We start from the raw sequence: 27,252 nt of genomic DNA, 5'->3' as shown, positions 1-27,252 counted from the left end.
GATAGAAACATAGAGAGAGGGAAGGAAAGACAGATTAGGAAAAACTGAGCTCACACTCTGAGAGAGAGAGAGAGGAAAGAAGAAGAAAAAGAGAGAGAGAGAGGGGAAAGAAGAAAGAGGTGGAGAGAGAGAGAGAGAGAGAAAAGAGAGAGAGAGAGAGCTCACACTCTGAGAGAGAGAGAGGAAAGAAGAAGAAAAAGAGAGAGAGAGGAAAGAAGAAAGAGGTGGAGAGAGAGAGAGAGAGGAAAGAAGAAAGAGGTGGAGAGAGAGAGAGAGAGAAAAGAGAGAGAGAGAGGAAAGAAGTGGAGAGAGAGAGGCGAACAGAGAGAGGGGTGGGGGTGAGTTGGAGCCATTCTTGCCACCCAGGACACGCCTTATTAAATTAAGAGATACATGCAGATCAGACATTAAACAGCAATAACAAATAAACAAAAGAATATGATTATTAATTTAAAAAACAAACCAGATTCAAGTTAAAAACAATATTGTACTGTACAGATTACCAAAAAATTAGAGTACGAAAATTTCTTAATTACAAAATATTGAAAAGTTGAAAATATTAACACATATTGCCACACAATATAAGAATAATGTTAGTGAAAAAATGTCAATAGTCAACAACTATTAAGTAAATAAATAAAATTGCATAATCTTTATACACACACACACACATATATATATATATATATATATATATACACACACACATACATACAGTGAAGCCCCTCCAAACTGGACATCCTTGGGACCAAGACAAATGTCCGGTTTAGAAAGGCTAAGTTCAGTACTGGTTTTTAAAAAGGAACCCTGTAAAATGTCCGGTTTTGAGGGAATTCTAGTTTACAGAGGGTCCTGTCTTGAGAGGTTTGTTTGTTTTGTTTAACGACACCACTAGAGCACATTAATTTACTAATCATTGGCTACTGGATGTCAAACATTTGGTTATTCTGGAATAGTCTTAGAGAGAAAACCAGCTACATTTTTATGTTAGTAGCAAGGGATCTTTTATATGCACCATCCCACAGACAGGATAGCACATACCATGGTCTTTGATATACCAGTCGTGGTACACTGGCTGGAATGAGAAATAGCCCAATGGGCCCACCAACTGGGATTGATCCTAGACTGACCACACATCAAGCGAATACCTTACCACTGGGCTATATCCCGCCCAGTCTTGAGAGGTTTCACTGTCTATATATAAATATATATATTATATATACAACATGTATATATACAATAATAATAATAAGTATATGTAAGTAAAATATCGCACAAAAAAGTAAATATATTGAACAAGGAAATGCAAATATAGTTTTCTTTCATTTAGTTTAAATTATTCAGTTTTAATCCCATAAGTATTGTCTATTAAAATTACCAATGTCTTGTGAACATTATAGATCCATTTTTAATGTCTGTTAATTGCATTAAAAGAAATTTTTTAAATATAGTAATTTTGCATTTTCTTTGTTGGTCAATACATATTTTTAGATATATATATGTGTATATATGTAACATTGTATAATATGATATGCTTTCCATACTCTGATTAGTAATATTATTTACATACCTATAAGTATAATTCAATTAACTTAAAGCATTTGGTATGCAAATGATCATTTGGGCACTGTATAAAATATGTATAACATATCTGAAAAAACAGATCTCTACATCAAATATTGACAACAGTCATCGATAGATATTATTTTAAAGTATTATTTGCGATTTCCATAGATTATTATACAATTTTTAAACATAAGTGCAATAGTTATATTATATGGTTCAAGTTGTTTTGTAGAAGGCATATTATATAGTGGTCTAATAATTCTTGAATTTAAATCTCCAGTAGCTTGGTGTCGCCTCTGCAAATGTTCTGAATGTTGTTCTTCAAAATGATTTTACCATTACTATCATTGTAAAAAGCCTATAGCCTACTTTCACAACTGAAACCCTTTTTTTTATGTTTGCCAGCCCATTTCACAATGTTTTGAAGCTTACAATTCTGATAAATTACACTGAAAATTTACCAAAGGTCTGAGGCTGGTGTAATTATGATGATGATTTGATTCAATTTGGCATTCAACAAAAACGCCATATAACTGCCATATAATTAATTCTGCAACTGTTTGACACCATATAACCATAAATAAAATATGTTGAGTGTGTCATTAAATAAAACAAAAAACATTCAACATTTAAAACAAAATATGGGAGATAATTCTGTAGTATTCAGCAATTATATATCTTCTGAAATCAATTACCAAATTACTTAAGAATTTTCAATACAAACTAATTCATTTGAGATGTTCCGATCAGTCGGTGATGGAAGTATTATTTACCTTCATTGCACAGAAGGTTTTAATCATTTGAGCGTTACGTATGATGACCCTATATGGTTCCTTAATTGTGGAATGGCTGTAAAGCTTACATGAACTGGTCACTACAATCAACTGTAGCTCCGATTCTTTAGTGGAACAGGATCCTGGCCGGTAAAAACAATTGTTCATTAGTCTCCGGCCTTGGTGGTGCAGTGGTTAAGCCATCGGATTATACAGGCTGGTAGCTACAGGGTTCGCAGCCCAGTACTGGCTCCCACCCAAAGAGAGTTCTTAAGGGACCAATGTGTAGGTGTAAGACCACTACACCCTCTTCTCTCTCATTAACCACTAACCAACTAACCCACTGTCCTGGACAGAGAGCCCAGATAGCTGAGGTGTGTGCCCAGGACAGCGTGCTTGAAGCTTAATTGGATAGAAGCACGAAAACAAGTTGAAATAAAATGAAATGTCTCTGGTTTGCTTTGTTAATCTTGTGGTTGCATTTGTCTATTAGCTTTTTATTGTCTACATTGTCCATTCACCTGCTGTTGTCTCAAATGTTCTGGACTAATTGCCTGTTAGTTTTGCTACCTTTGTAAATGTTCTGACAACACTGGACTTTAGCCTGAAGGTACATGGGTTTTTGTTTTGTTTTTAATTTTAATTATTTTTTTAATCTTAGAATTAACTGTCCTACAATAGCGTGTTTTTGTCTATAAATGTTCTGGATGAAACGGTCTGTTAATCTGTTGTTGGTTTGACAAATGCTGTGGACAATATTGTCCAGCTGCCTGTTGATGCTGCTGAACATGTAGTGGAAAACACTGGCCACTATTCTGCTGTAGACTTGTCGTCAAATGTTCTGGACTAAATGGCCTATTAATCTGTTGTTGCTGAACATGTCGGTTGCAATACATCATTTGATGAGGATGTGGTGTGATATTTCCATGCACATGCTGCATATTTGTATGTGACGGATGACCAAATGGTGGTTGAGCAGCAAGATCCATCATCTGCTGACGATGGATACAAGGTTGGTGAGTGCAGCCAGTTGGAACGTGGTTCGGTCTTGCCAGAGGAGGAGCAGGAGGAGGAGGAGGAGGAGGAGGAGGAGGATGATGATGATAAGGATTGTGATGATGTCTACAGCAATGATGAATCTGTGGTTGCCTGATATCATCTATGTGACTTGGAAGGTTTACGGGATGTGGAGGATATATATGTATCCCTGTGTCATCTGTCACCACAGGAATCTCCATTTCAACAAACTGCTGACTGTCAGGAATCTGCTGCTGCTGCTGCTGCTGCTGCTGCTGCTGCTGCTGCTGGAGATGTTCAGAAACTGGAGGAAAATGAGACACGCTTGGTCTTGTAGGTTGATGATTGTCGTTGTTGCTTACAGGTGTATTCCTGATAGCATACGACTCTTTAGGAATTGTGCTGACTTCTGATTCAATTGAAGATGTATCAGGATTGCTGTCTGTGTCCTCTAAGGGATCTGGACCGTCAGATTCTGACAGAGAGTCTTCTTGTAATGGATAAATTGGATCAGGCTCTGATGGTCGACGTACATTATTCATGACCTCTTCTGACATTTCTTCTGAAAAGACCAAATAAAATAACATAAATAAAAATAAATAAACAAATAAATAAATAAAAGAAGAAAATAAAGAAAAAAGTTAAAGTTTGTTTTGTGTAACGACACCACACATACCATGGCCTTTGATATATCTCTGATGCCATAGAATCGTCAATAAAATGTGTTGAGTGTGTCGTTAAATAAAACATTCCTTTCTTTTTTGATATATCGGTCATGGTGCACTGGCTGGAACAAGAAATAGCCCAAATGAGTCCACCGACGGGGATCGATCCTAGACCGACCGTGCATCAGACATGCACTTTACCACTGGGCTACATCCCGCCCCACAAAATAAAGGAATATATACCGGTAAGACAAATAAAAATAAATAATAATAATTAAACATTCAGGTTTGGTGATTCTTCTGAAAACAGGGTTCTGAGAATTAATAAAATGTCATAACCCATTTGTGCGTTTTGCAAAACAAATTCAGTTCTAAAACTGATGTCTTAAATGTAATGCATAAACGAAAAATGTGTGATACAAAACTAGATTTGCACTATTTTCAGAGGCTTGGAATGATGAATGTGTAGATAATACAATTACCGTAAATATTCAGGTTTCGTTTGTGGCATCTTCACAGGTCAAAATACTATTCCATATAGTATAGGAAGGAAATGTTTTATTTAATGACGCACTCAACACGTTATTTATGGTTATATGGCGTCGGACATATGGTTAAGGACCACACAGATATTGAGGGAGGAAATGGAAACCCGCTGTCGCCACTTCATGGGCTACTCTTTTCGATTAGCAGCAAGGGATCTTTTATATGCACCATCCCATAGACAGGATAGCACATACCACAGCCTTTGATGTACCAGTCATGGTGCACTGGCTGTGACGAAACCACGTTGTTTCGTAAACCCCGATTCAATTGAGGTATAGAGTTCCGAATGTTCGGAAAACCCTATATGGGCCTCGTCTACAGACTGTGAGACAAAGGACTTCCAGAGAGAGGCCAAATATTCCAATCCTCTGTGTTTGTGTTCATGTATAAGTTTTTATATCGGCCTACCTACCGTTGTGTAGGAACAATATTTATATATGTATTTAATATGTACATGTTCGGGCAGATTCCATATATTTTTCTTTATATTGTAACTACACATATTATTGTAGCTATACTTAGTGAGATTACAAATACTGCACCTACGGGTGAGTTTTTGATAAGAATTTACCTACATTTTACATGTTTTTAACCTCTACTAAGTACGGGGAATGTTTTTAGTCAAATCTGTTATGACCAGTGGATGCGCCGTATCAGATACCTTTAGGATCATGTTGCCCTGTGGTTTGAGATTGGGTTGTTTTCTTAAGAGACGATAATCCGATTAGCGAACAAACACTAATTAACTCGGTTACATGCTGATAGCCGGTTTCGCCCCCAGCTGTGCAGCGGAGTCCGCGTTAGGGGTATAAAAAGGTTTGGCGGTACTTTTAAGAGGGAGCCCGACACCGACTGTTCCCACGATAGGGTACGGGCTACGTCTTGGTATTTTTTGGATGCCGGTCCTCAAGAGATATATTCTTGAGAGACCAACCCTCACCGCTGGACCTGGTAACTATGGTTTCCGATCTGTCAGGTCGTTGATGTTTTCATTTGTGTGATATTATTGTTTGTTTAGTAGACCTCGTATGTGATGTCGGTAACCCTAACCTGTGGATTAATCTAACTGATAGATAAGCCTGATAAAGTAAGAATCGGAAGTTAATCCGATAAAGAGATCGACTAGTTGTTGTAATTAACAAGTGGGAGGCTAATATAAGAATAACCCTTATATCCATTGTTAGATTTGTTTACTGTTAATTTAACAGGTTAATTAAGTCACACGTCAGTTATCGAATGCCGATAATTTGGCGTTCAGTATAGGAATAGTACTAGTGTAATCTGTAGGTAGCCTAGAGAGGGCTGGGGATTCCTGGTAACGGGTAATTAACCCTGTCGGATTAAGACAGACTGTACCGTGAAATAATATATTGCTGTCATACTATATATAGGTATATATCAATAGGAAAGATTTGTATGGTATAATAATAATTGTTTCCCAAAATCACTGTTGTTGGAGTTATTTTTCATAGGACCATAAATAGTATAGCAGCCAACATTATGGCTGGGAGATAAAAGTATACAAGCGTGATGGTTAATTGTTGTCACGTGATCGACTCTAGTCCATGACCCCTAGAGGTATGAGCCACCTAAGGTATTATACATACTGTGGGACTAGATCATCGTGACACTGGCTAGAACGAGAAATAGCCCAATTGGCCCACTGACGCGGATCGATCCCAGACCGACCACGCATCAAGCGAACGCTTTGCTACTGGGCTACGTCTCGCCCTCCATACAGTATACTGCAGATCATTATAAAATGCAGTATACTGTACCGTATGGAATGGTACATGTGCATGTAAAAGATGCTTTTACTGTAACAGACAAGGTCATAGATGGGATTAACCACTATACCACATTTGAAATAATATCTGAACAAAATAGTTCACAGGAAATGCTAATGTACCAACAACTCGCCTACATGTATCTCCTATCAAGGTTCAGGTACGCCCACCCCAACCCAAATCTCTGGCAAGGCCTAGCTTAGTGGTTATAGCCTTGGAACATAAGGGTATTTCTATTTATAATTGAGTTTATAATTCTCCACAGCACTTTTTTGCCTTCTTTTTTTCAATGGCGTGTTTTTTTTGCCGTAAACATTTTCTTAATTGCAGGGGTTGGTATTTAGAGTGACAATTTTTATAATTAATCTAAAAAAGGGGAAGGAAAATGGGGGTTTTTTTTTTAGAGCACCAGTCAAAAATATAAATACTATCACAATGGTAAATCTATAATAATTTATTGCAGCCCAAAATTTAGGTCTGGCACTTTTTAAAAAAAAGATTAAGAAATTAAAGATATTTCCAGTTATGTTCCAGTGGTAGATCTAAGAAAAAATGTATTAGGCTATCAGTCACAAACCAGTCTTCTACATCATTACAACTAAAAGTTAAGTCACAATCAAATCTCACACAATAAAAAAACAAATATGTTAGGCCTATGTACCAGTCACAGACCAATCTCACCTTTGACAGATTCAAAATCCTTCCATTCCTGCGAATTTGCATAGTGTTTTGTTTTCCTTCTTTGTATAAGATCGCAGTGCAATTTATGGAAATCCTTGGGAAGACAGTAACATGCTTTCTTGGGATACTTTTCAGTAGAATCCAGATTTTTGATGCACCTAAGCCAGTCAAATGATGAAGATTTCTCTTCAAGCTGAATGTGTTGGTGTGAAGCAGTGTCAAAGCACACGATCACAATTTTTGAAGACAGTGTTGGGTTTTTTCTGAAGGCGAGGAAAGTGTTCTTGTAAGACGAATACTTTCGGAGTGGCTGCTCTTCGATACTGACTGTCGTTCTACACTGCTGGGATATCTCAGTGGAACACAGCATTATGATTTTATCCATCTCCTTACATTTACTCTCAAACATGTCTTCTTCTTCAAAACTACCTTGACGTTCATTCGAGTTGTTTTCATCGGTTTCCTCGTACTTTCTTTTAAACACTTGAAAATCTAATGATTCCAGTAGTTTGTCTAGACTGTCAGCATCAGTTTGATAATTTGAAATGTAGAGTAGCAAAATAGTTTTGGCTGCCTGACCTGAAAAAAAAAAATAAAAAAAAAATGTTGCAATACATGAAACAAGGTAATCTGGGTTTAAACTGTTATGTTATTTGTACAATTTTTTAAACAATGGTATTAATGATATCAGACATACATGTCAACGCATGCGCGTGCACACACACACAACCCTGTATATAATAAATATATGTAATAAAGTTGTTTTGTATCATCCTTCAAAAATTAATGGCAGATGTCATATTTAAAAAAACAAACATACTGAAAACAAAACAAAGCCTCAACATATTTTAAACTAAGGTTATTTAGTGTTTAAAAATACATGTAGAGACATTCAAAAATTATTTAATGCTCTTAGCAGGAAGGATGTGTCGCAGGATGCATTACATAGAGAATAATACATGAGTTGCTGTTAGCTACCATTTATCTCACAACGAGTTATTTAAAATGTATGTAACGAGCGAAAGTGAGTTTAATACATTTTTAAACAATGAGTTGTGAGATAAATGATATCTAATGGTCACGAATATATTATTCTATTTCTTACATATCCTCAAAAACCAGGTTTTAAGCAAATTACATGATTGCCAGGTTAACTATATGTCTATAACTCCCAAATCATCTAATGTATATATAGTATAAACATGGGGAGGGGTCACAAGACCCAATGGCATTGTGAAACTTTCTTGTCCCAACGAGGAGGGAAAAAAAGAAAGAGAGAAATGTTTTATTTAACGATGCACTCAACACATTTAATTTACGGTTATATGGCATCAGACATATGGTTAAGTACCACACAGATATTGAGAGAGAAACCCGCTGTCGCCACTTCATGGGCTACTCTTTTCGATTAGCAGCAAGGGATCTTTCATATGCACCATCCCACAGATGGGATAGTACATACCACGGCCTTTGATACACTAGTCGTGGTACACTGGTTGGAGCGAGAGAAATAGCCCAATGGGCCCACCGATGGGGATAGATCCCAGACCCGATCGCACATCAAGTGAGTGCTGTACCACTGCAATGAGGAGGGGGTGGGTAAAAGAACCTAGTCCACCGAGGACAACCAATTCTGCAAATCCCTTGCACCTCAGCCATTGGCCTCTATAACTTACCTATATGTTGACGGTATCTGTGGTACAGGCAGCACATGACGAGTATCAGTAGCAGTCCAGAGATGGCTCCAACCGCTGATGACAGCACTTTTAACGTGAAGTCGGTGGACGTTGCAAATTCTGTTTTGGTTTAAAAAAAACAAAAAACAAAAACAAAAAAACTTCTTATTAAATCCTGACAATTTAGAAAATTGTGACAGCATAAATAAATGCTCATAGGCAAAAGTACAGTGAAAACTGTTATAGTGGCCACCCGTGTTAACAAGCCACATTTTAATTTTTTATTCTTCCTGACCTGTATTAAACAATCATCTGTGTTAACAGGCCAAAAGGAAATTAGGATATAATACAGAAACAAAGTTTAAGTTAAAATCACTTGGCCAACATAAACCAGGCTCAGATTTTAAGCTGTCGGTCATTGAATCATATAAAATAAATTGAATTTTAGCAAATATGGTATGTTATTTCATAATAAAGTCATTGAAAAGCTAACTTAGTTAAACTTAAAACTTGGTTCTGGTATATTTAATGATCGAGGATCATTATACATGGGATGGGGTGCAAATCCTACTGGAATACTAGCCTAATATCAATTTTTAGTGAATTCATAATTAATTTGCGGTAGGATGGTGTTGTATTAGGACACTGTTAGTGCTCGAGCCATCCTTGGATACAAGTAAACAAAAGTAATATTAAAATAACCTGAAGGTTCCAAGTATTGTAAGGAAACCGGTTCAGAGTGAGTTCCCCTGCAGTCATCTTTGGGACACGATGAACCATTTGGCTCAACCTGCAGAAAAATAAAACTTAACATTAAAACCCGACATTTCAGAAAACTACAGTCGAACAAAAGTACAGTCAACCCTGTTATAGTGACCACCTGTATTGAGCAGCCACCTGTGTTAACAGGCCACATTTTTTCTGGCTAATATACTATAAACTGACCTCTATTAAGCAGCCACCTGTTAACAGGCCACATTTTTATTCTCTGAAATCATCTCATATATTATAAATTAACCTGTATTAAACAGCCACCTCTGTTAACAGGCCACATTTTTATTCTCTGAAATTATCTGATATATTATAAATTGACCTGTATTAAACAGCCACCTCTGTTAACAGGCCACATTTTTATTCTCTGAAATCATCTGATATATTATAAATTGACCTGTTTTAAGCAGCCACCTCTGTTAACAGGCCACATTTTTATTCTCTGAAATCATCTCATATATTATAAATTAATCTGTATTAAACAGCCACCTCTGTTAACAGGCCACATTTTTATTCTCTGAAATTATCTAATATATTATAAATTGACCTGTATTAAACAGCCACCTCTATAAACAGGCCACATTTTTATTCTCTGAAATTATCTAATATATTATAAATTGACCTGTATTAAACAGCCACCTCTATAAACAGGCCACATTTTTATTCTCTGAAATTATCTAATATATTATAAATTGACCTGTATTAAACAGCCACCTGTTAACAGGCCACATCTTTATTCTCTGAAATCATCTAATATAGTATAAACTGACCTGTATTAAGCAGCCACCTCTGTTAACAGGCCACATTTTTTTATTCTCTGAAATCATCTAATATAGTACAAACTGATCTGTATTAAGCAGCCACCTGTCTTAAAAGGCCATTTTCTGATACTCCCTTTAATGCCCGCTTAACACAGGCTTGACTGTTGTTTGTTTCTGCTAAAATAAATCTTAAATGTCTATATTAACTATTAATATCTCTTCACAATAATATTCAGCCACTTTTTATGGACAGACTGACAATACATTTGACAATAATATTCCGATGCTCGAAACTCCAGTAGTATATGAACATGTAAATAAATATTGGAATAATATTCCTAATGGGAATTATTACCAGGAAGTCGTGGCTAAACATTTTAACACATTATTCGACCATATTATATCGACCAAAATGTTTACTTCAGCTTTTACATCTGATTCAGCCTAGCTTTGAACCTGATATTAATTTTATCCACCTCATTTTGCCTCTGGGTGATGATTTACTTATTCTCCTCTGAATTCCATCTCATTTTTTCCCTAACTGGCAGCTCTTCCTATCTCCTATCATAATATTTACTTGTAAATTTTAACTTCAACTATTTGGCAAACACATGGTTATGGCCTCATGCTTATAAAACTTTTATAAAGTCTAGACGCAAAACTCAAATATTAGAAAGAAAACAAACTTTGTTTTGTTCAACGACATCACCAGAGCACATTGATTAATTAATCATTGGCTATTGGATTTCAAACATTTAGTAATTATGACTCGTAGTCATCAGAGGAAACCCGCTATGTTTTTCTATTAGCAGCAAGGGATCTTTTATATACACTTTCCCTCAGACAGGAAAGCACATGTTGTGGTGCACCGGTTGGAACGAGCAAAACAAATATTAGAGTCTGAGATGTTTAAAGTCATGGCAATGTCATACAAACTGCATGTGTGTGATGCCATTAAACATTGAGTCTAGACTCTAAACGTTTTATAAGCACGGGCACAGGTCTGTTTCTGCAGTATGGTAACCATATTAATGATGATGTAATGCTTTTAATTCTGCGGGAAAAAAAATGAAAGCGAAGTGAATTTTGCACTTGCACTTAACCATACAACTGAATCCTGTTGGCTTGAACCCCATCGGTGCTCAAAAAAAGTGTTCAACCCATCGGGTAGTGCGACCTAACCATTCGTTAACACTGTGTAAGTCTCAACTCTGGACTTTGTTTTTGGTTCGAGCATTGCAGTGTATACAACCCTTCAGAGTTCAACCCAACGAGATTCAACTGTAATTCGATTACATCGTCTTAATCGCTCCTAACATGATCCCTGTAAGTGTGATCCAGCCTTGATGGACTCATCATAACCATGTTCTGAGATACAGTACAATGATATAGGACCGAATTTACAAAGCCTGTTTTTCTTAAATGCAGGTGTTTAAGCACTGTAAATGTATGTAGATAAACATGGTTTGTAAATTTGGTGAATAATGTTTAAGTGTGAAGGGAAGAATGAGTCAAATTCTGTTCTATCATCATATCTGGTACCACACATCTTCATTACGCCACGAAGCTACCAATTGTACATGCAGGTAAACCTAACAAAAAGCCCAGACAAGTAATCATTTACCTTTACTACATAGAAACCAGGAGGACAATCCAAGAACTCATGCTCATATTTGTTGCTTAGAACCTGTCAAATTAAAGAGACAAACAAAATTAGATCACTGTGACCTATATTTTGTAGATAATATTATACATGTATTACTGATCCCTCTTTTTGCTGGCATGTTCAATGTCTATGGCAAATCTACCACCCAGTCCTGGTAAAGTGTTATCTGAAGCATATTGGTGTTTACATGAGATACCAAAATAGGTTTAAACAGAAAAGTATTGCCACAACATAGAACCTTGTACTTTGTAAAACAAACTGCATATTACAATATGGACACTGCATATTACAATAGTAATAATAAGGATGATGATGGAAACAGTAACCGACATCAACAATAAACCATGCCAGAAATGCATAATACGTTATACATTTATTGGACTTACCTAATGACATGCTGGCTCAATCCAGTGTTTTATTGGCAACAAAGTTTATGACAACCAAGTTTATGACTTTCCATGACTTGTCTTTTCAGATTGGTATTTTTCACGACCCTTTTTTAAAATGTTCAAGGATTGTAAATGGAAAAAAGGTTAATTACCACTAGTTTCATCACCCACAATATAAACCCTGAAGGAATGTTTCCAACAATAGATTTTAATATGTGTAAATCAGCATTTCATATGAATTGTTTTAGTAGGAGGGTAGTAGACTTGTAGGAAAGACAAATTCTAATATGTGAACCCCAAAATCATAACAACTATGAGCCCATACACGCACGCACGCACACACACACAAACACTATATATATGGGTATGTTTAACCTTCTGACTACTGCAGGCAAGATATCCCGCCCGACGTCACGTCAGTCGATATACTGTACACTGTATACAGTGCATTCCCCAATTCATATTTCCCGCAGTTTTGCACACGACACTCATCGGAAACGGAAATATAAATGGTGGTTTTTGTTTAGATTTTTTCAATTGAAAATACCTTGAAATTTTGAGTTCAAAAAGTGGTTTTTGGCAAGTATTTTCGCTTGACAACAATGGCGGCACGTCGCGGTAATTTTCAGGGATCGATAGCTGATTGTAACAGCTAATTTGATAATAAATTTGATCGTTTTACCAACAACGAAAATTACCAAATATTGCAATATGAATCGTAGTTTCAGTTTAAAAAAAAATTCTTGTCACAAAACCACTGTTATCGGGAATAATGGACATAAATACTGGACAGCTGGCCACAAATTCCCATAAGTAAACGCAACTTTTTCGATTTTTTAGCCGATCTAAAATAATAAAAATTACAACAACAAAAAATGAAAATAATACTTACCGATTCATATATGAACTTTATTTCATTTATTTATGAAACATTTAAGTGAATATATGTGAGTAAAAATTATAAACTTGTACCCACTCAACGTGGTTTTTGTTAAAAATTAATCCAGTAGTCTAAAGGTTAAGTTATACAATAGTAAAACATAAAATAATTTAATCTTTTTGGTGCAGCCATTCCTGGTTCTTACGGTTACATATAAAAATATAGAAATCATTAAAACTTACAATTGCTTTAGTGTCTCCAGTTAGGGTATTATTCAGAGAGACAGTGTATGAATGCACGCTGTATGATGGTGGAGATGGCTCGAACACAACATGAATACTTCTCCGCAGCGGAACTGGGGCAACAGCTAATGTCATGTTTCTAATTTTCTGTAGCAATTCTGGGAAAAAAATCATACTGTTAACTTTATGAAGATAAATGCTGATACAAACTGTAAAGACTGATGTGAATGTATATTTTTAGTTTATGTGTGTTCTTGTGTATGAATATGCCATAGGTGTCGGAAGATGGCAGAAACTGAGGGGGGGGGCACTTATTAAATGCAAGTTCATATTGCAGTTTCAGAGTTGGAGGGACTAGTGCCTCCTGCCCCCCCCCCCCCCCCCCCCCCATTTTCTGACACCTATGTAGATAGATGTGTGAAGATTTTGTCCCTATTTTTATAAATTCTGTAATACATATTGTTCAATGACAGCATAGCCATTAATTCATTTAAAAGGTCAGTAGGTAAGTAAGTATGGATTAGTATGGATTATTATGGATTCTTATTAACTTGGTCTCAACCAAAAAAATGATTACACAATTAACTATGTTGTCTTGTACCAAACTAAAAATTACAAACATAAATATAACTGATTGGTGTCTGTGTTTTTTTCAGTTCAGTTAGCTACTATTCAATTAGTATATGTGTTTAACAAGTTTTTGTTATAATGAAAAAAAGAACGAAAGAAAAGCGAAGTATGGATACCAAAATTAGATAATGATGCAGTGACCTAGTGTGGGTTGCCAGCACCCGGCGCAAGGCAAGTATTGCGCCCTCTAACTAGTGGACCATTAGCACTCCCCGAGGCCCTTCCACTAGTCCAGAATTTTGCGCCACTGTACTGACCTGTACTAAACAGTGACATGTTACTATAAGACCGCATTATTTATGCTACTTGGGTAACTACTTAAAACAAAATGTCATTCAGGGCCATACCAAACCTGTCTCAGAGACTTTGTCTTGGAAACATCAGAGAAGTATTGTGGCCTTAAAATGAGGTGGGGAGGAGGAGGCAGCAGTCAAAAATCAATCAAGGTTACTTTATGTAGGGTCTTCTAAAGATAGACAAAATCGGCATTTGTAAATTGAAAAGGCAGGACGTAGCCCAGTGGTACAGCGCTCGCTCAATGGGTGGTCAGTGTAGGATCGATCCCAGTCGGTGGGGCCATTGGGCTATTTCTCGTTCCAGCCAGTGCACCACAACTGGTATATCAAAGGCCGCGGTATGTACTACCCTGTCTGTGGAATGGTGCATGTAAAAGATCCCTTGCTGCTAATCGAAAAGAGTAGCATGTGAAGTAGCGACAGTGGGTTTCCTCTCTCAATATCTGTGTGATCCGTAACCATATGTCTGTAAATAAAATGTGTTGAATGCATCGTTAAATAAAACATTTCTTTCTTTCTTTTTTTCTTTCTATGGGCCCTGTTATTCTTTAACTATTAGTAACTGTATCTATTCACTTACTGTGAGCAACTACAGTATAGTTGACCTGAGCTCTGTTTGGAAATGTTTCCACAGCAATGTGATATATGTACCGGAAGTTGTGTGCAAGTTCAAGCCCAACCAGACAAGCATATGGAATAATACGCTGGAGAAAAAAAAAAAAAAAAAAAAAAAAAAAAAAAAAAAATACTTTACAGACAAATTTAAAATTGATCATTAGGACTTCAATAAAAAAAATCAAAATTATCTGTGAAGTCCTGTGCCGAGTCGGGCCCCCAATCTTATCGGAGGTCAGACTCGGGATGGGGGTGTGCGAAACTCCAGTGGTATATGAGCACGAAAAACTAGTTACCTACCTACCTAAACACAAAACATAAAATTAGATTTGTAATTTTTTACTGTAATTAAAGTCAACCTTTGTTGTGATGGAGGTGGGGAGTGGGATCTAACCCATTCGTTTTTCTTTCTCTCCCCCGCCCCCCACCACCCACTTTCCTTTCTCAACTCCTCCCATTGTTCAACTTCTTTCGCTGTCCACCTTCACATCCCAGACATCTCTCCAACCGCAACAGGTGCTTGTCTCTTGTGATATATCCATGCCACTCATCTGCCATTTCCCATCAGCTTTTGCTGTGGGCTAAGTCTGACCCCTTCAGAGAGGATCTAACTCATTTGGTAGAGCAACTGCCTTAAGTGGTTTCATCATAGGATCAAATCTCCTTAGGGCACTCATTCTCTTATTTCTTACTTGTTCCACAACTGGTATATCAAAGAAAAAATGCTTTCCTATAAAACTATATGTCAGGATTATTAAATGTTTGACATCCAATAGCTGATGATTAACAAGTCAATATGCTCTAATGATGTTGTTCAACAAAACAAACTTGCAGTTGTCCATTGACTTTGCTAATTTAAATTAGGGCTATTCCAGAATTAATATATATATATTTTTAACCAAATATGCATATACATGTATGTTACACTTTAAGGTATCGCGGGCCGGGACGTAGCCCAGTGTTAAAGTGCTCGCTTGATGTGCGGTCTGTCTGGGATCGATCCCCGTCGGTGGGCCCATAGGGCTATTTCTCGTTCCAGCCAGTTCACCACAACTGGTATATCAAAGGCTGTGGTATGTACCACCCTGTCTGTGGGATGATGCATATAAAAGATCCCTTGCTGCTAATCGAAAAGAGTAGCCCATGAAGTGGCAACAGTGGGTTTCCTCTCTCAATATCTGTGTGGTCCTTAACCATATGTCTGACGCCATATAACCGTAAATAAAATGTGTGTAGTGCGTCGTTAAATAAAACATTCTTACTTTCTTTACTTTAAGGTATCATGCATTTTCAAAGGACCCATATACTACTGGAATCATATAAACCATATAAGGAGATTTAATTTAGTATTACCACTGTGCACTTAACTTGGCAGAGTTCACCAAACATGCAATTCATATACATGTACATTTGTATAGTGGGTTCCTAGCTAGCTTACTGTTCCCACATTTTGTCATAACCAGTTTTATCAAATTAATAGACTTCAGCTGCACTCACAGGATTCTGAAGGTTGTATTCGGTCATTTTTGCTGCTTTGAAGTTGAACACTCTGCAGACGGGATGGTCTGAATAATACGAGTCTGCTCCATTCCCTTTTGGACTCTCAAAATCAACCTTTACTGCGTGAGTGTCCAACAGACTTTGTCCTAAAAATACACATAATAATATATGCAACAATTCTCACCTATACACGTACATGTCTCACCAACCACAATAGTTTTTGGTGCATTGTGATGAACACCCATAGGTGCAACTATAAACCAAGTTTCATTGACCCAGGACTTACAGTTTGCAAGAAACGGATCTAACCATGAATGGCCAAACTACAAAATTATATTAGGTGGTAGTAAAACAGTTTCCACTGTACATTTTAAGAACATTTTTAACCAATGTCTTGCATGCCTATTTACTTTAAAGACAGTTTATGCTGCCATTCACCAAATTAAAACAGAATTTTCCAATAGTAATTCAAGAATTTTTTTTATCTTGTTAAATGCATATACAGCCTGGCTAAAAAAAAAAAAGTGAGAAAAATTTAATTGTCCAAGCAAATTCAGATATAATTCATCAGGCAAAATCCTCATAATATTTTAGTACATTTGCCAAACGGCTGACAATATTTTTTGGAACCACTATATAAAGACGCATGCTTGTCATAAACAGTAACCTTTATATCAATTAATTAAAGGGACAGACCCCAGTTTTTAAACACTAAGGCATATTTTTCACGTAGACTCCAGTTTCAACCCATAAAAATTAACACTAAGTTTGCTTCATTTACAAACCTGTAACAAACTTGAATACAACAGAGTGAACCAAGAGTCTGCGACATTGAAATACCCTTAAAAATAAACTAAAACGTGACTCCATAACTTGTCATTACTTCTCAGATGCACGTGCGGTTTTAAAAATACAAAAAATGCATTTTGTAGTATTAGAAACACCAGGATGACCAGAAACACTTCACTTGTACGGAAATGGATAATCTAAACAATAAAATAGAAGTAATGTTTGATTTCAGTGATCATAAACGGCTCTAATAGTGGAAAATATGCCTTAGTGTTTAAAAACTAGGGTCTGTCCCTTTAATGAACATTAAAAAAAAAAATGGATTATCATTCTAAAAATTATTATCTTTGCTATTTGGGGACGAGATACAATATATATGAGAAACCATTTGATAAAAATGTAAGTGAGAATAAAGGCAACAGATCCACTGTAACAGGGCTCGCATTGGGAAAGTTTTAGCCCATTTTTATACATGTAACAGTATTTGTTTGAAAATTATTCAACAGTGGCTAATTTAACAAACAAAAATATTAGTCAAATATTGAATGTAGCTACTTTTTATAATTATTATTAGCAACTGGCTAAATTGGCAATGTGCAGGCTGAACGAGCCGTGTTTAAAAAGAGCACAAAATATCTAGACCACTAACTGTGTGTGGGCAGTCTGACAGAGAAGTCGAAACTGGGACTGGTGTTTGGTAGTCCAGGATATCTCTTCTCATATATTTTAATTGAAGACAGCATGGCACAGCCGTTTTTATCAACATGATGCCAGTCTACTGGATTAGCGTTCTCCTCCAACAACTGGTCACATTCTGAAAAAAAAGAAAGAAAAGGTTTTATTATTGGAAGATAAAATCTGGTTTGGGCTGCTAAGACCATTAGGACAACATTTAAACACCTTGTTTATTCAGACTGATATTCTAAAACAATAAAATATATTTCATGTGTCATTTTAATCATCTGTGAAATCATCTTACAATGGAAGTAAAATCAGGACAGGCCCTTTACCAGTACTGCGATGCTAAACACAAACCTGGCTTACTAAAATCTGACTGACAAAACCATTATTCATAATCAAAACCATATTTCTGCAGAATACAAAGTCGAATGGATATTTGGCAGAATAGTGGACGATTCCATGAATCTTTATTTAGTGCCTCGTCTATAGGAGGACAGCCACTCCTGAGGAGATCCTTTATACTGGGGCCTGTTCCACGAAGCAATCTTAGTGCTAAGATCACCTTAAGTGCGTAACTATCTTATGCATTTAAGGTGATCTTAGGGTCATGATCGCTTTTGGAATGGGCCCCTGGTTAATACATCCTTCCTGCCCGGCTCAGATGACTGGCACTTCCAGACTTGTTTGACTAAATCAAAACTATAGCACAAGTCAGTGCTCATTGGAATAAATGTAGCTGTGATGATATGCACTCATGAATCACTGTCATAACAGTGATGATATCGGGGTGTTTGCGAAAGGTGAACATATCCTGCCCCAACAGTGGCACCTGTCATGAGTACTGCCACCACAGCTGTCAAGTCTGTCACTTCATCTAAACCGATGGGAAAATGTGCAAGAGATAAAAACATATACTCAAGTTCACAAGTTCAAAATATGGAAGAGCATCAGCCATCAATCTGGTCAGCGATACATTGTATTTAGTAGATATAGTCTTCAAATGTCTACCATTATCCATAAAATATTTTGAATGCCTTCAGGAGTCCCTGGACATCATCAGGTGTGGATTCAGGCGGAGGCCCAAGGATCAGAATACACCAAAAATGCAAACTTATCCTGACCATCTGTCAAGGACCTTTAAATTCTATTTTCAAAAACAAGAATGGCTTTTGGGCCCCCTCTATTAAAAAGAAAGAAAGAAAGAAATGTTTTATTTAATGACGCACTCAACACATTTTATTTACGGTTATATGGCGTCAGACATATGGTTAAGGACCACACAGATTTTGAGAGGAAACCCGCTGTCGCCACTACATGGGCTACTCTTCCGATTAGCAGCAAGGGATCTTTTATTTGCTCTTCCCACAGGCAGGATAGCACAACCATGGCCTTTGTTGAACCAGTTATGGATCACTGGTCGGTGCAAGTGGTTTACACCTACCCATTGAGCCTTGCGGAGCACTCACTCAGGGTTTGGAGTCGGTATCTGGATTAAAAATCCCATGCCTTGACTGGGATCCGATCCCAGTACCTACCAGCCTGTAGACCGGTCCTCTATTAAAAAATCCTGGATCTGCACCTGATCATGATCGATGTCCAGGTACTCCTGAAGGCTTTCAAAAAGTCACGCATAAGCCTGATGGAAAGAACTTATGTGCCAGAATGATATGGCATTGTTTAAAATCTGCATACAATGAGCATGTCACAAGGTATCTGAGACATTTCGAAAGGTAGACACCAAAAGCTGGAGCATAAGGTATATTAATTGCTTGACATAAATGGAAAATTGACTATTGGAAACTAGACATTTTATCCATAAACCTTTAAGTGTTTTCATATTTTTTAAAATGTATGGGAAAAAGATACACTTAGTCTAGTATAATGTGACTTGAGTTAAGTAATAATATAGTTAAATCTTAAAAGTATCCTGAATATGATCCCTGGTACAAGAAGGAAGGAAGGAAATGTTTTATTTAACGACGCACTCAACACATTTTATTTACAGTTATATGGCGTCAGACATATGGTTAAGGACCACACAGATATTGAGAGAGGAAACCCGCTGTTGCCACTTCATAGGCTACTCTTTTCGAACAAGGGATCTTTTATATGTACCTTCCCACAGACAGGATAGCACATACCACGGCCTTTGATATACCAGTTGTGATGCACTGGCTGGAATGAGAAATAGCCCAATGGGCCCACCGACGGGGATCAATCCCACACCGACTGTGCATTGAAATGAGCGATGTACCACTGGGCTATGTCCCCCCCCCCCCTCCCCCGTACAAGTGCATTCATTACTTACCCTCTTTGTGACCAATTTCACATGGAAAGTGATTTTCATGTTGGGAGCGTGGCTGCAAAAATAGAAGGAAAAATGTTTCAAAAAATGTTACCTGTATTGGCGGTAAATATAACTTACCCATGTCATAAACCCATTTGATATGTTGCTCTATTAACTCAGTTAATAACATTTTGCTGTCAATGGATTATTTGTTAACAAGCTAACAAGACCTGTATACCTGAGCATAAAGTTTTGATAATATTTTGTTAAAGGGACATTCCTGAGTTTGCTGCACTTTTTAAGATGTTATTGACCAACAAAGACTTTTTAACGATTGTAATTAGTGGCTGTATATTAAACGTGTTTCTGATCGTTTTAATATTTGTACTAGGTTAAATTTCATTTTATTTCCATAAATGTTTGTTTTTTCGTATGTACGAAGTTATTTGAAGACCAAATCCAGTTTGGGCTTCTTACAAATATTAAGATGACCAGAAACACATTGCATATACAGAGACTGATATTCTAAACCAGAAAATATATTTAATATGTAAGTTTAATCATAGAAATATTTTATTAGTCCGAAACATCTTACAATGCAGCAAACTCAGGAATGTCCCTTTAATGTGCATGATGTCAAAATACATTTGTGCCAATCGTGATTACATAATATTGCCTGATTGAGTAGACTAAATATTAAATTAGAAATGTTATAGGATAAATAGAATTCGCTACATATGTTTTTTAATAGGCTAGTAAACAACTACTACTGCCATGCCCGATGGCTAGTGAAAAGAAAAAAGTTGTCAAATGTTGCATTTAAGTCTATTTTGTAAATATGAATATCCTCTCAATCCCCCACATCTAAGGGTTTTTAAGCTCTATCTCCTTTGTACCGTAGTGGTTATTTGCGCTTCCCACAGGCAGGATACCACAAACCATGGCCTTTGTTGAACCAGTTATGGATCACTGGTCCGTGCAAGTGGTTTACACCTACCTATTGAGCCTTGCGGGCCACTCACTCAGGGTTTGGAGTCGGTATCTGGATTAAAAATCCAATGCCTCAACTTGGATCCGAACCCAGTACCTACCAGCCTGTAGACCGATGGCCTAACCATGACACCACTGAGGCTGGTAATGTGTAAATGATTGGTGCAGAAAACTGTTACAACTGACAAGTTCCCACTTCCACAAAGAAACGTGCTTTCATTACAATATTATGGTCGTAGTGATCAATATTTAATTGCCAATAGATTTAAGAAACCATGTAACTTAGAATCAGTGGCGTAGCTGGGGGGGGGGGGGGGGGGGGCAAAGCTTAACAAACCTTTTTTTTTTTTTTAAACATCCATACAGTGGGTCCCCCAACCCCCCCCCCAACATAAATCCTGGCTAAGCCAGTGCTTAGAATTCCAATTTTGTTCTGTTTTAGGATACTTTTTATTTAGTGTTAAATACTTTTCAACCTTAATTATGTCCTAATATTGTTTGTATGGAATAAAATATTCGCTTGATCCCCACTCACACCCCACCTCCTCAACACTAGACTTTAAGTTGTGGGTCCCTCTTTATACTGATAATCAGGATTAGGGCAAACCTAATACAAATCTATTATTAATCTTTGTCTAGTTGTTTCAAATAATTTTCTGACAAAGGCAGTAGCAGTATAGCCTATATTATTCAGTTATCTAACAATTAAGCATTGAATAACATGTATATTATATGCGAAACGAATGCCCGTGAATAACGTTGAATAACATGTATATTATATGCGAAACAAATGCCCGTGAAAAATGTTGAATAACATGTATATTATATGCGAAACAAATGCCAGTGAATAACGTTGAATAACATGAATATTATATGTGAAATGAATGACAGACCGCCAACATGATCTCCAGTTCAACTAACGTTACATAAATGATAAAAGATGAGTCGGCTTGTATTTTGTACCAACTTTTTTTGTACCAAATACTGAAGGACAAAATAAGGAGTATGTCTTTTCACAAAGTCGACCAACACACAACGATATATGGTAACCAAGCTTTCCCTTTTTTTTCGAGGTTTTTTCGGGGGATGGGGGTGGGGTAGGGTTGAAGGGTAGGCTGTCGCGCAGCCACTCTCCTTTAATTTTCACTCAGTGAGAACAATGACATAATATACATAGATGAAAGGCATTAAGGAGTCACAGGTTAATAAACAAGTATGACGTAAATTTGGCGTATTGCAATGCATAGGGGAAACCGGGGCACAGTGAATCAGACCTATTTTGGTACCACTGCCTAGAGGGAATCCTGAGATGATGTCAGCACTTTATGTGTTTGGGGTATACCCATGCACGAATCGTCAGTTTGAGACTGAAAAATCTAGACAAAATAACAAGGATAAGTATGTTTTTATGTGTCAAAAGTAACTTTCACAACTTAAGATTTGTGTGCCTTATCTTGTAGATCATCCAGAAGTATTAAACCAGTTATGATGTATTATTTAGAGCTTATGAGGTAGTTTAGGTCAATGAGTGCACATGGGGCACAGTGAATCGGGGCATGACTTACTGGCACACTTTGAGGGGATTCAACAAAATCATTAATTTTCTGCCCCCATTTGTACTGGGCATTTCCGAAGTGAGAGAGAGATGCTTTATTTAACGGCTCACTCACCACATATTATTTACTGTTATATGGCGTCAGGCATATGGTTAAGCACCATTCTGATAGTGAGAAAGGAAACCTGCTGTGCCACATGGGCTACTGTTTCCAATTAGTAGCAAGGGATCTTTCATATGCACATTCAAATAGACAGGATAACACATACCATGGCCCTTGATGCACTAGTTGTGCAGCACTGGCTGGAACGAGAAATAGCTCAATGGGTCCACCATGTGGAATTGATATGACCACCCACCACACCATGAGCGAGCGAACGCTCTACCACTGAGCTACGTCCCACTCCCTTTCCAAAGTGTAGGCAAATAATGTGGACAATAGGCCTACAGTTATTTTATCCATCTACCATGAACCAGCCTATGTGGGATCTGATATTATGTTTAAAGTTTACATAAATGTAAATCAAGCAAATTAGGTGAATGCCATTCATGTTAATAAGTGATTCACTGTGCCCTGGAAGCTTATTCACTGTACCCCGGTACTGGGGCACGGTGAATCACTTTGAATTGAAAAAAAAAAAAGTCTCTCATCAAAAACATAAGGGAGTTGGCAAGGAGCTGCTGACTTGTGTTCATACACAACATCCCCCTATTATACAGGAAAGGAAAACTGGCAAAATCATTTTGCTGATTCACTGTGCCCCGGTTTTCCCTACATATGACTCAGATTGCGCAACACTGGCCATGGGGCTATTCCCCACCCACAATCCCCCCCCCCCCCTCGTTTATGTGTCCGTCACCCTATAATGTGGATGGCATTAGATGCCCCTCACCCCCAAATAAAAACCCCCAAAACAATCCTGCCTACGTTATTAATGTCACGATCCAAACTGAACTATACTAAAACGTGATACGCAATTTCAATAGAAACATACCGCTTGCGAACACTGCCGTGATATATCACATTTACTGTCGAATGTAGTAGGCCCAACGCTAGCATGAACCGCATGCATCAAAACCAACACACGCCAGTCCATGCTAAATGTTAAGTTCGTTTAAAAGAACAATATGACAGTTTCCATTTGGAATTCTTAAAAACAGAACGTCAAACATGGCAACAGGGAAGTCGCGAAGTGGCTCTCCGGGTGTAACCGAATTTAGCTAGTAGCAACCTCGGTGGACTACTAATACCGTTAAGCGTAGGCCAAATATCCACCCTGTTGCAAACTACCGTTTCAGATGTATGACGGAAAAGGGCGATGTATTCCGAATGTGTATATAAGCTACAAGCTCGTAAGGTGGGTAGGGTGTCGTGGTCAGGGATTCATGCGAACCTCCTAAAATGTTCAGAATCATGATGTTTCGTCCAGAACTATGTACATCTGATCCATTTTAAGGTTCTAAGGCGCGAATCTTCAAACTATAAGGTGCGGGATGAAGCCTAGTGGTAAAACACTCGCTCGATGCGCGGTCGGTCTGGGAACGATCTCCGTCGGTGGGCCCATTTCTCGTTCCAGCCAGTGTGCACCATGACTGGCATATCAAAGGCCGTGGTATGTACTACCCTGTCTGTGGGATGGTGCATATAAACGATCCCTTGCTGCTAATCGAAAAGAGTAGCCCATGAAGTGGCGACGGCGGGTTTCCTTTTTCAATATCTGCATATGTGGTCTAACGCCATATAACCGTAAATAAAATGTGTTGAGTGCGTTATTAAATAAAACATTTCCTTTAAACTATATCAGGGCCGTAGCTAGGATTTTTTGTTGGGGGGGGGGGGGGGCAACTGAGTAGTTAATAATCTAAAACTTAAACAGTTAAGAAGATAAAAAATATTAAGTTTCTAGAATTCTTTCCAGATTTTTTCGGGGGTTGTACTTGTTTGCATCCAACACAGCCGAACGATCATACGAATGATCGATCATGCAACTTTCGAGTGTTAGGCCCTATATACATGTGAACTTAATTATTGTCATTTTCAAACATGTTGTTGATTACACATTTAATACACAAACCTATTTAATGCCCGTTTTCTTGATTCCGTACACGTACACGTACCCGTTGGTGGAAAACCATTCATTATTTATTATAACACACATTAGCTACCAGAGAAAGGGTCGTAAATGGGTTTTAGTTGAAAAACACGTTTTTGTTTATTTTAAACCTTGTTCACTGGCCTAGGAAGCTCCTCACTTTTCAGATAATTTGCTTTATAATAGTGTAAAAGTGTGTAAATATAAAAGTGTGCCCCCCCCCCCCCCCCCTACTTTTTGACACCTTCCTACGTTCGTGTTGTTTTTAAGGATATGTAAGAAATAGAAATTAAAACCGTTTCCGGTTTTGTACACATGAAAACAAAAACAAACGCTAGCTCATGTACATGAATTCCATCATTGCAGTAACAACATTATGGGGTTGGGTGGATGGTTGAGGTGAGGGTGTCAATTATCAATCCCCCCCTCCCCCGTGCTGGAAAAATATTTTTGTCCATTTCTTCCTAAAGACATTATCAAAGGCGTAGCGCCCATTACGCACAGTACGCATGTGCGTAATACCAAAAAACCCGGGAATAGGTCGAGACTGTCTGTAATTGTTCTATAATATATTCTTTTAAAATTGACTCGAAAAAAGATAGAACAAAATGCCCCAGAAAAGGCTCAGAATACATCTACAGGCGTCCTGAGTTTCAAAATGTTCACGGGGGCAGGCCCCCCGAATGCCCCCCCCCCCCCGATCGGGCACGCGTCCCTGATTATTTTCATGCATATTTGGATGAATTTGGTTTATTCAGAACCCTGTTTAATAACTAAACAAGTTAATACATGTGTGGTAATTATATGCACGTGGGAACATAATACACACAATTAAAGGGACTTTTCTGAGTTTGCTTTCATTATAAGATGTTTCCGATTACCGTAAGCCGTATTAGTTAAACAGCCTTTTTGTTCGTCACTAACATTATAACAGTAAATACATTATCTTAAGAAATAAGGTGTTTGTTGTCATTCTAATGTTTGTAGTAGCCCAAATCGGATTTAGTTCCCAATAATTTCGTAGGAAGAAAACACATTATTACAAAGTAAAATGAAATCTGACTGCTTCAAAATTTAGTACACAATCACAAATACATTGGATATACTTGTACAGGCAATGGTATTCTAAACGAGAAAACGTATTTAATACGTAATTTTAGTTTCAAATTCAGGACAGTCCCTTTAAAAATATAAAAGTATAAGATATTTGACAAGTTTGCATATATTGACTTGTGGCACTTGTTTATGTCCGGCCCGTATTCGGTGTGTGTGTGTGTGCGCGCGCGCGTGATGCAGAGGGCGAGATTTGCTCAATAATATTTTATAATGTCATTTTTAGCCATAGATATTTGATTATTAATTTTAATATTCTCAGTCTATTTTCCATAAAACAGAATCAAACTAAAATGTTTTATATCGGCTATTTTGACAATGGGATGAATCATTGCCCAAAATCATCATCATCATCAAATTATTCAAGAAATTCAAGAAAAAATACTAGTACCAAAGTTACAACCCTGTGGGATCCTGGTCTACTCATCTTGAAGCACAACGCCTAACTCAGCCAAAGTGGTCAGCCGACGTTCGCGTTTTTGAGGCGCACCCCATGGTCATAGGCGACTGGGCTCTTTCCGTCTCTCACTCTTTTGGAGGGGGCGGGGGGTTGAGGGGAGGGAGACAAGCTAATTTTTGCAGGAATTAAACGAAAATTCCCGAATCGGAGTAACAACGTTTATTCATATCAGCATTACTGCCAAACAACTATATAGGGTTGCAAACGAATCAAGTGCTACTTTATTCATCTTTTTTTTTTAAATAGGCCTACATGGATTACAACTAATATTGTGGGTAGAATGATGGAGATACATGGTGAAAAGATTTCAGGCCAGTTAATTTTGCCCAGACGTCTCTATTGTTTTTGTCTGCATTTGAAGATTTGCTCCAACACGAGGGGTGTGTGTGTGTGTGTGTGTGTGTGTGTGTGTGTGTGTGTGTGTGTGTGTGTGTGTGAGTTGCCCCGTCTCGCTTATTAAGTCCTGGTCTTAGAGTTACATTTTAATAAAAAACACTTTTTTATAAAACAATAACTGACAGTGATTATTGAAATAATAATGAAAACGAAGTCAACTATAATCAACTTAAATTTAATGAAATCTCAATTTTAATATTTACAGATACATGATATCATAATACATAATATACACATCTATCCATATATAAATAGACATACATATGGAAAATGAGAACAAACAAACAAAACCCATTCCATCACCTATACAAAAAAAGACCCTTTACATAACAATTCATCTTTTTCTTAAAATGAATCACAATCTGTTAAAACGAATTACTAGTAACATAATAATTGTAATGAAATAAATAATACTGGCAATATACAT

The 27,252-nt window shown here is 37.3% G+C and overlaps 1 protein-coding gene across 1 annotated transcript; it reads right to left on the bottom strand.

Moving 5' to 3' along the window:
* Positions 1-2,663: 2,663 nt before the first annotated feature.
* Positions 2,664-24,027, bottom strand: LOC121368079. The gene is made up of 11 exons (XM_041492616.1): positions 23,759-24,027; positions 20,240-20,291; positions 17,900-18,064; positions 16,459-16,607; positions 14,927-15,050; positions 13,421-13,578; positions 11,868-11,930; positions 9,414-9,501; positions 8,712-8,831; positions 7,036-7,614; positions 2,664-3,918 (listed from the first exon to the last, which is right to left on the bottom strand). Exons 1-11 carry the CDS (start codon positions 23,858-23,860, stop codon positions 3,032-3,034), a joined length of 2,487 nt encoding a protein of 828 aa, XP_041348550.1. The 5' UTR covers positions 23,861-24,027; the 3' UTR covers positions 2,664-3,031.
* Positions 24,028-27,252: the final 3,225 nt, after the last annotated feature.

Source organism: Gigantopelta aegis, chromosome 3, assembly GCF_016097555.1.
Source record: "Gigantopelta aegis isolate Gae_Host chromosome 3, Gae_host_genome, whole genome shotgun sequence".
Taxonomy (NCBI): domain Eukaryota; kingdom Metazoa; phylum Mollusca; class Gastropoda; order Neomphalida; family Peltospiridae; genus Gigantopelta; species Gigantopelta aegis.
Note: the sequence above shows the minus strand (reverse complement) of the source record. Positions and strands in the feature narration are given on the sequence as shown.

What these genes read in the sequence shown, in the direction of transcription:
- LOC121368079 (XM_041492616.1), bottom strand. Translation starts at nt 23,860, where the DNA reads ATGGACTGGCGTGTGTTGGTTTTGATGCATGCGGTTCATGCTAGCGTT. An exon ending in TGAAATTGGTCACAAAGAGG is followed by an intron (nt 18,065 to 20,239) that starts GTAAGTAATGAA and finishes CTTTTTTTTCAG; the next exon opens with AATGTGACCAGTTGTTGGAG. An exon ending in CTGGAGACACTAAAGCAATT is followed by an intron (nt 11,931 to 13,420) that starts GTAAGTTTTAAT and finishes TTAATTTGACAG; the next exon opens with GTTCTAAGCAACAAATATGA.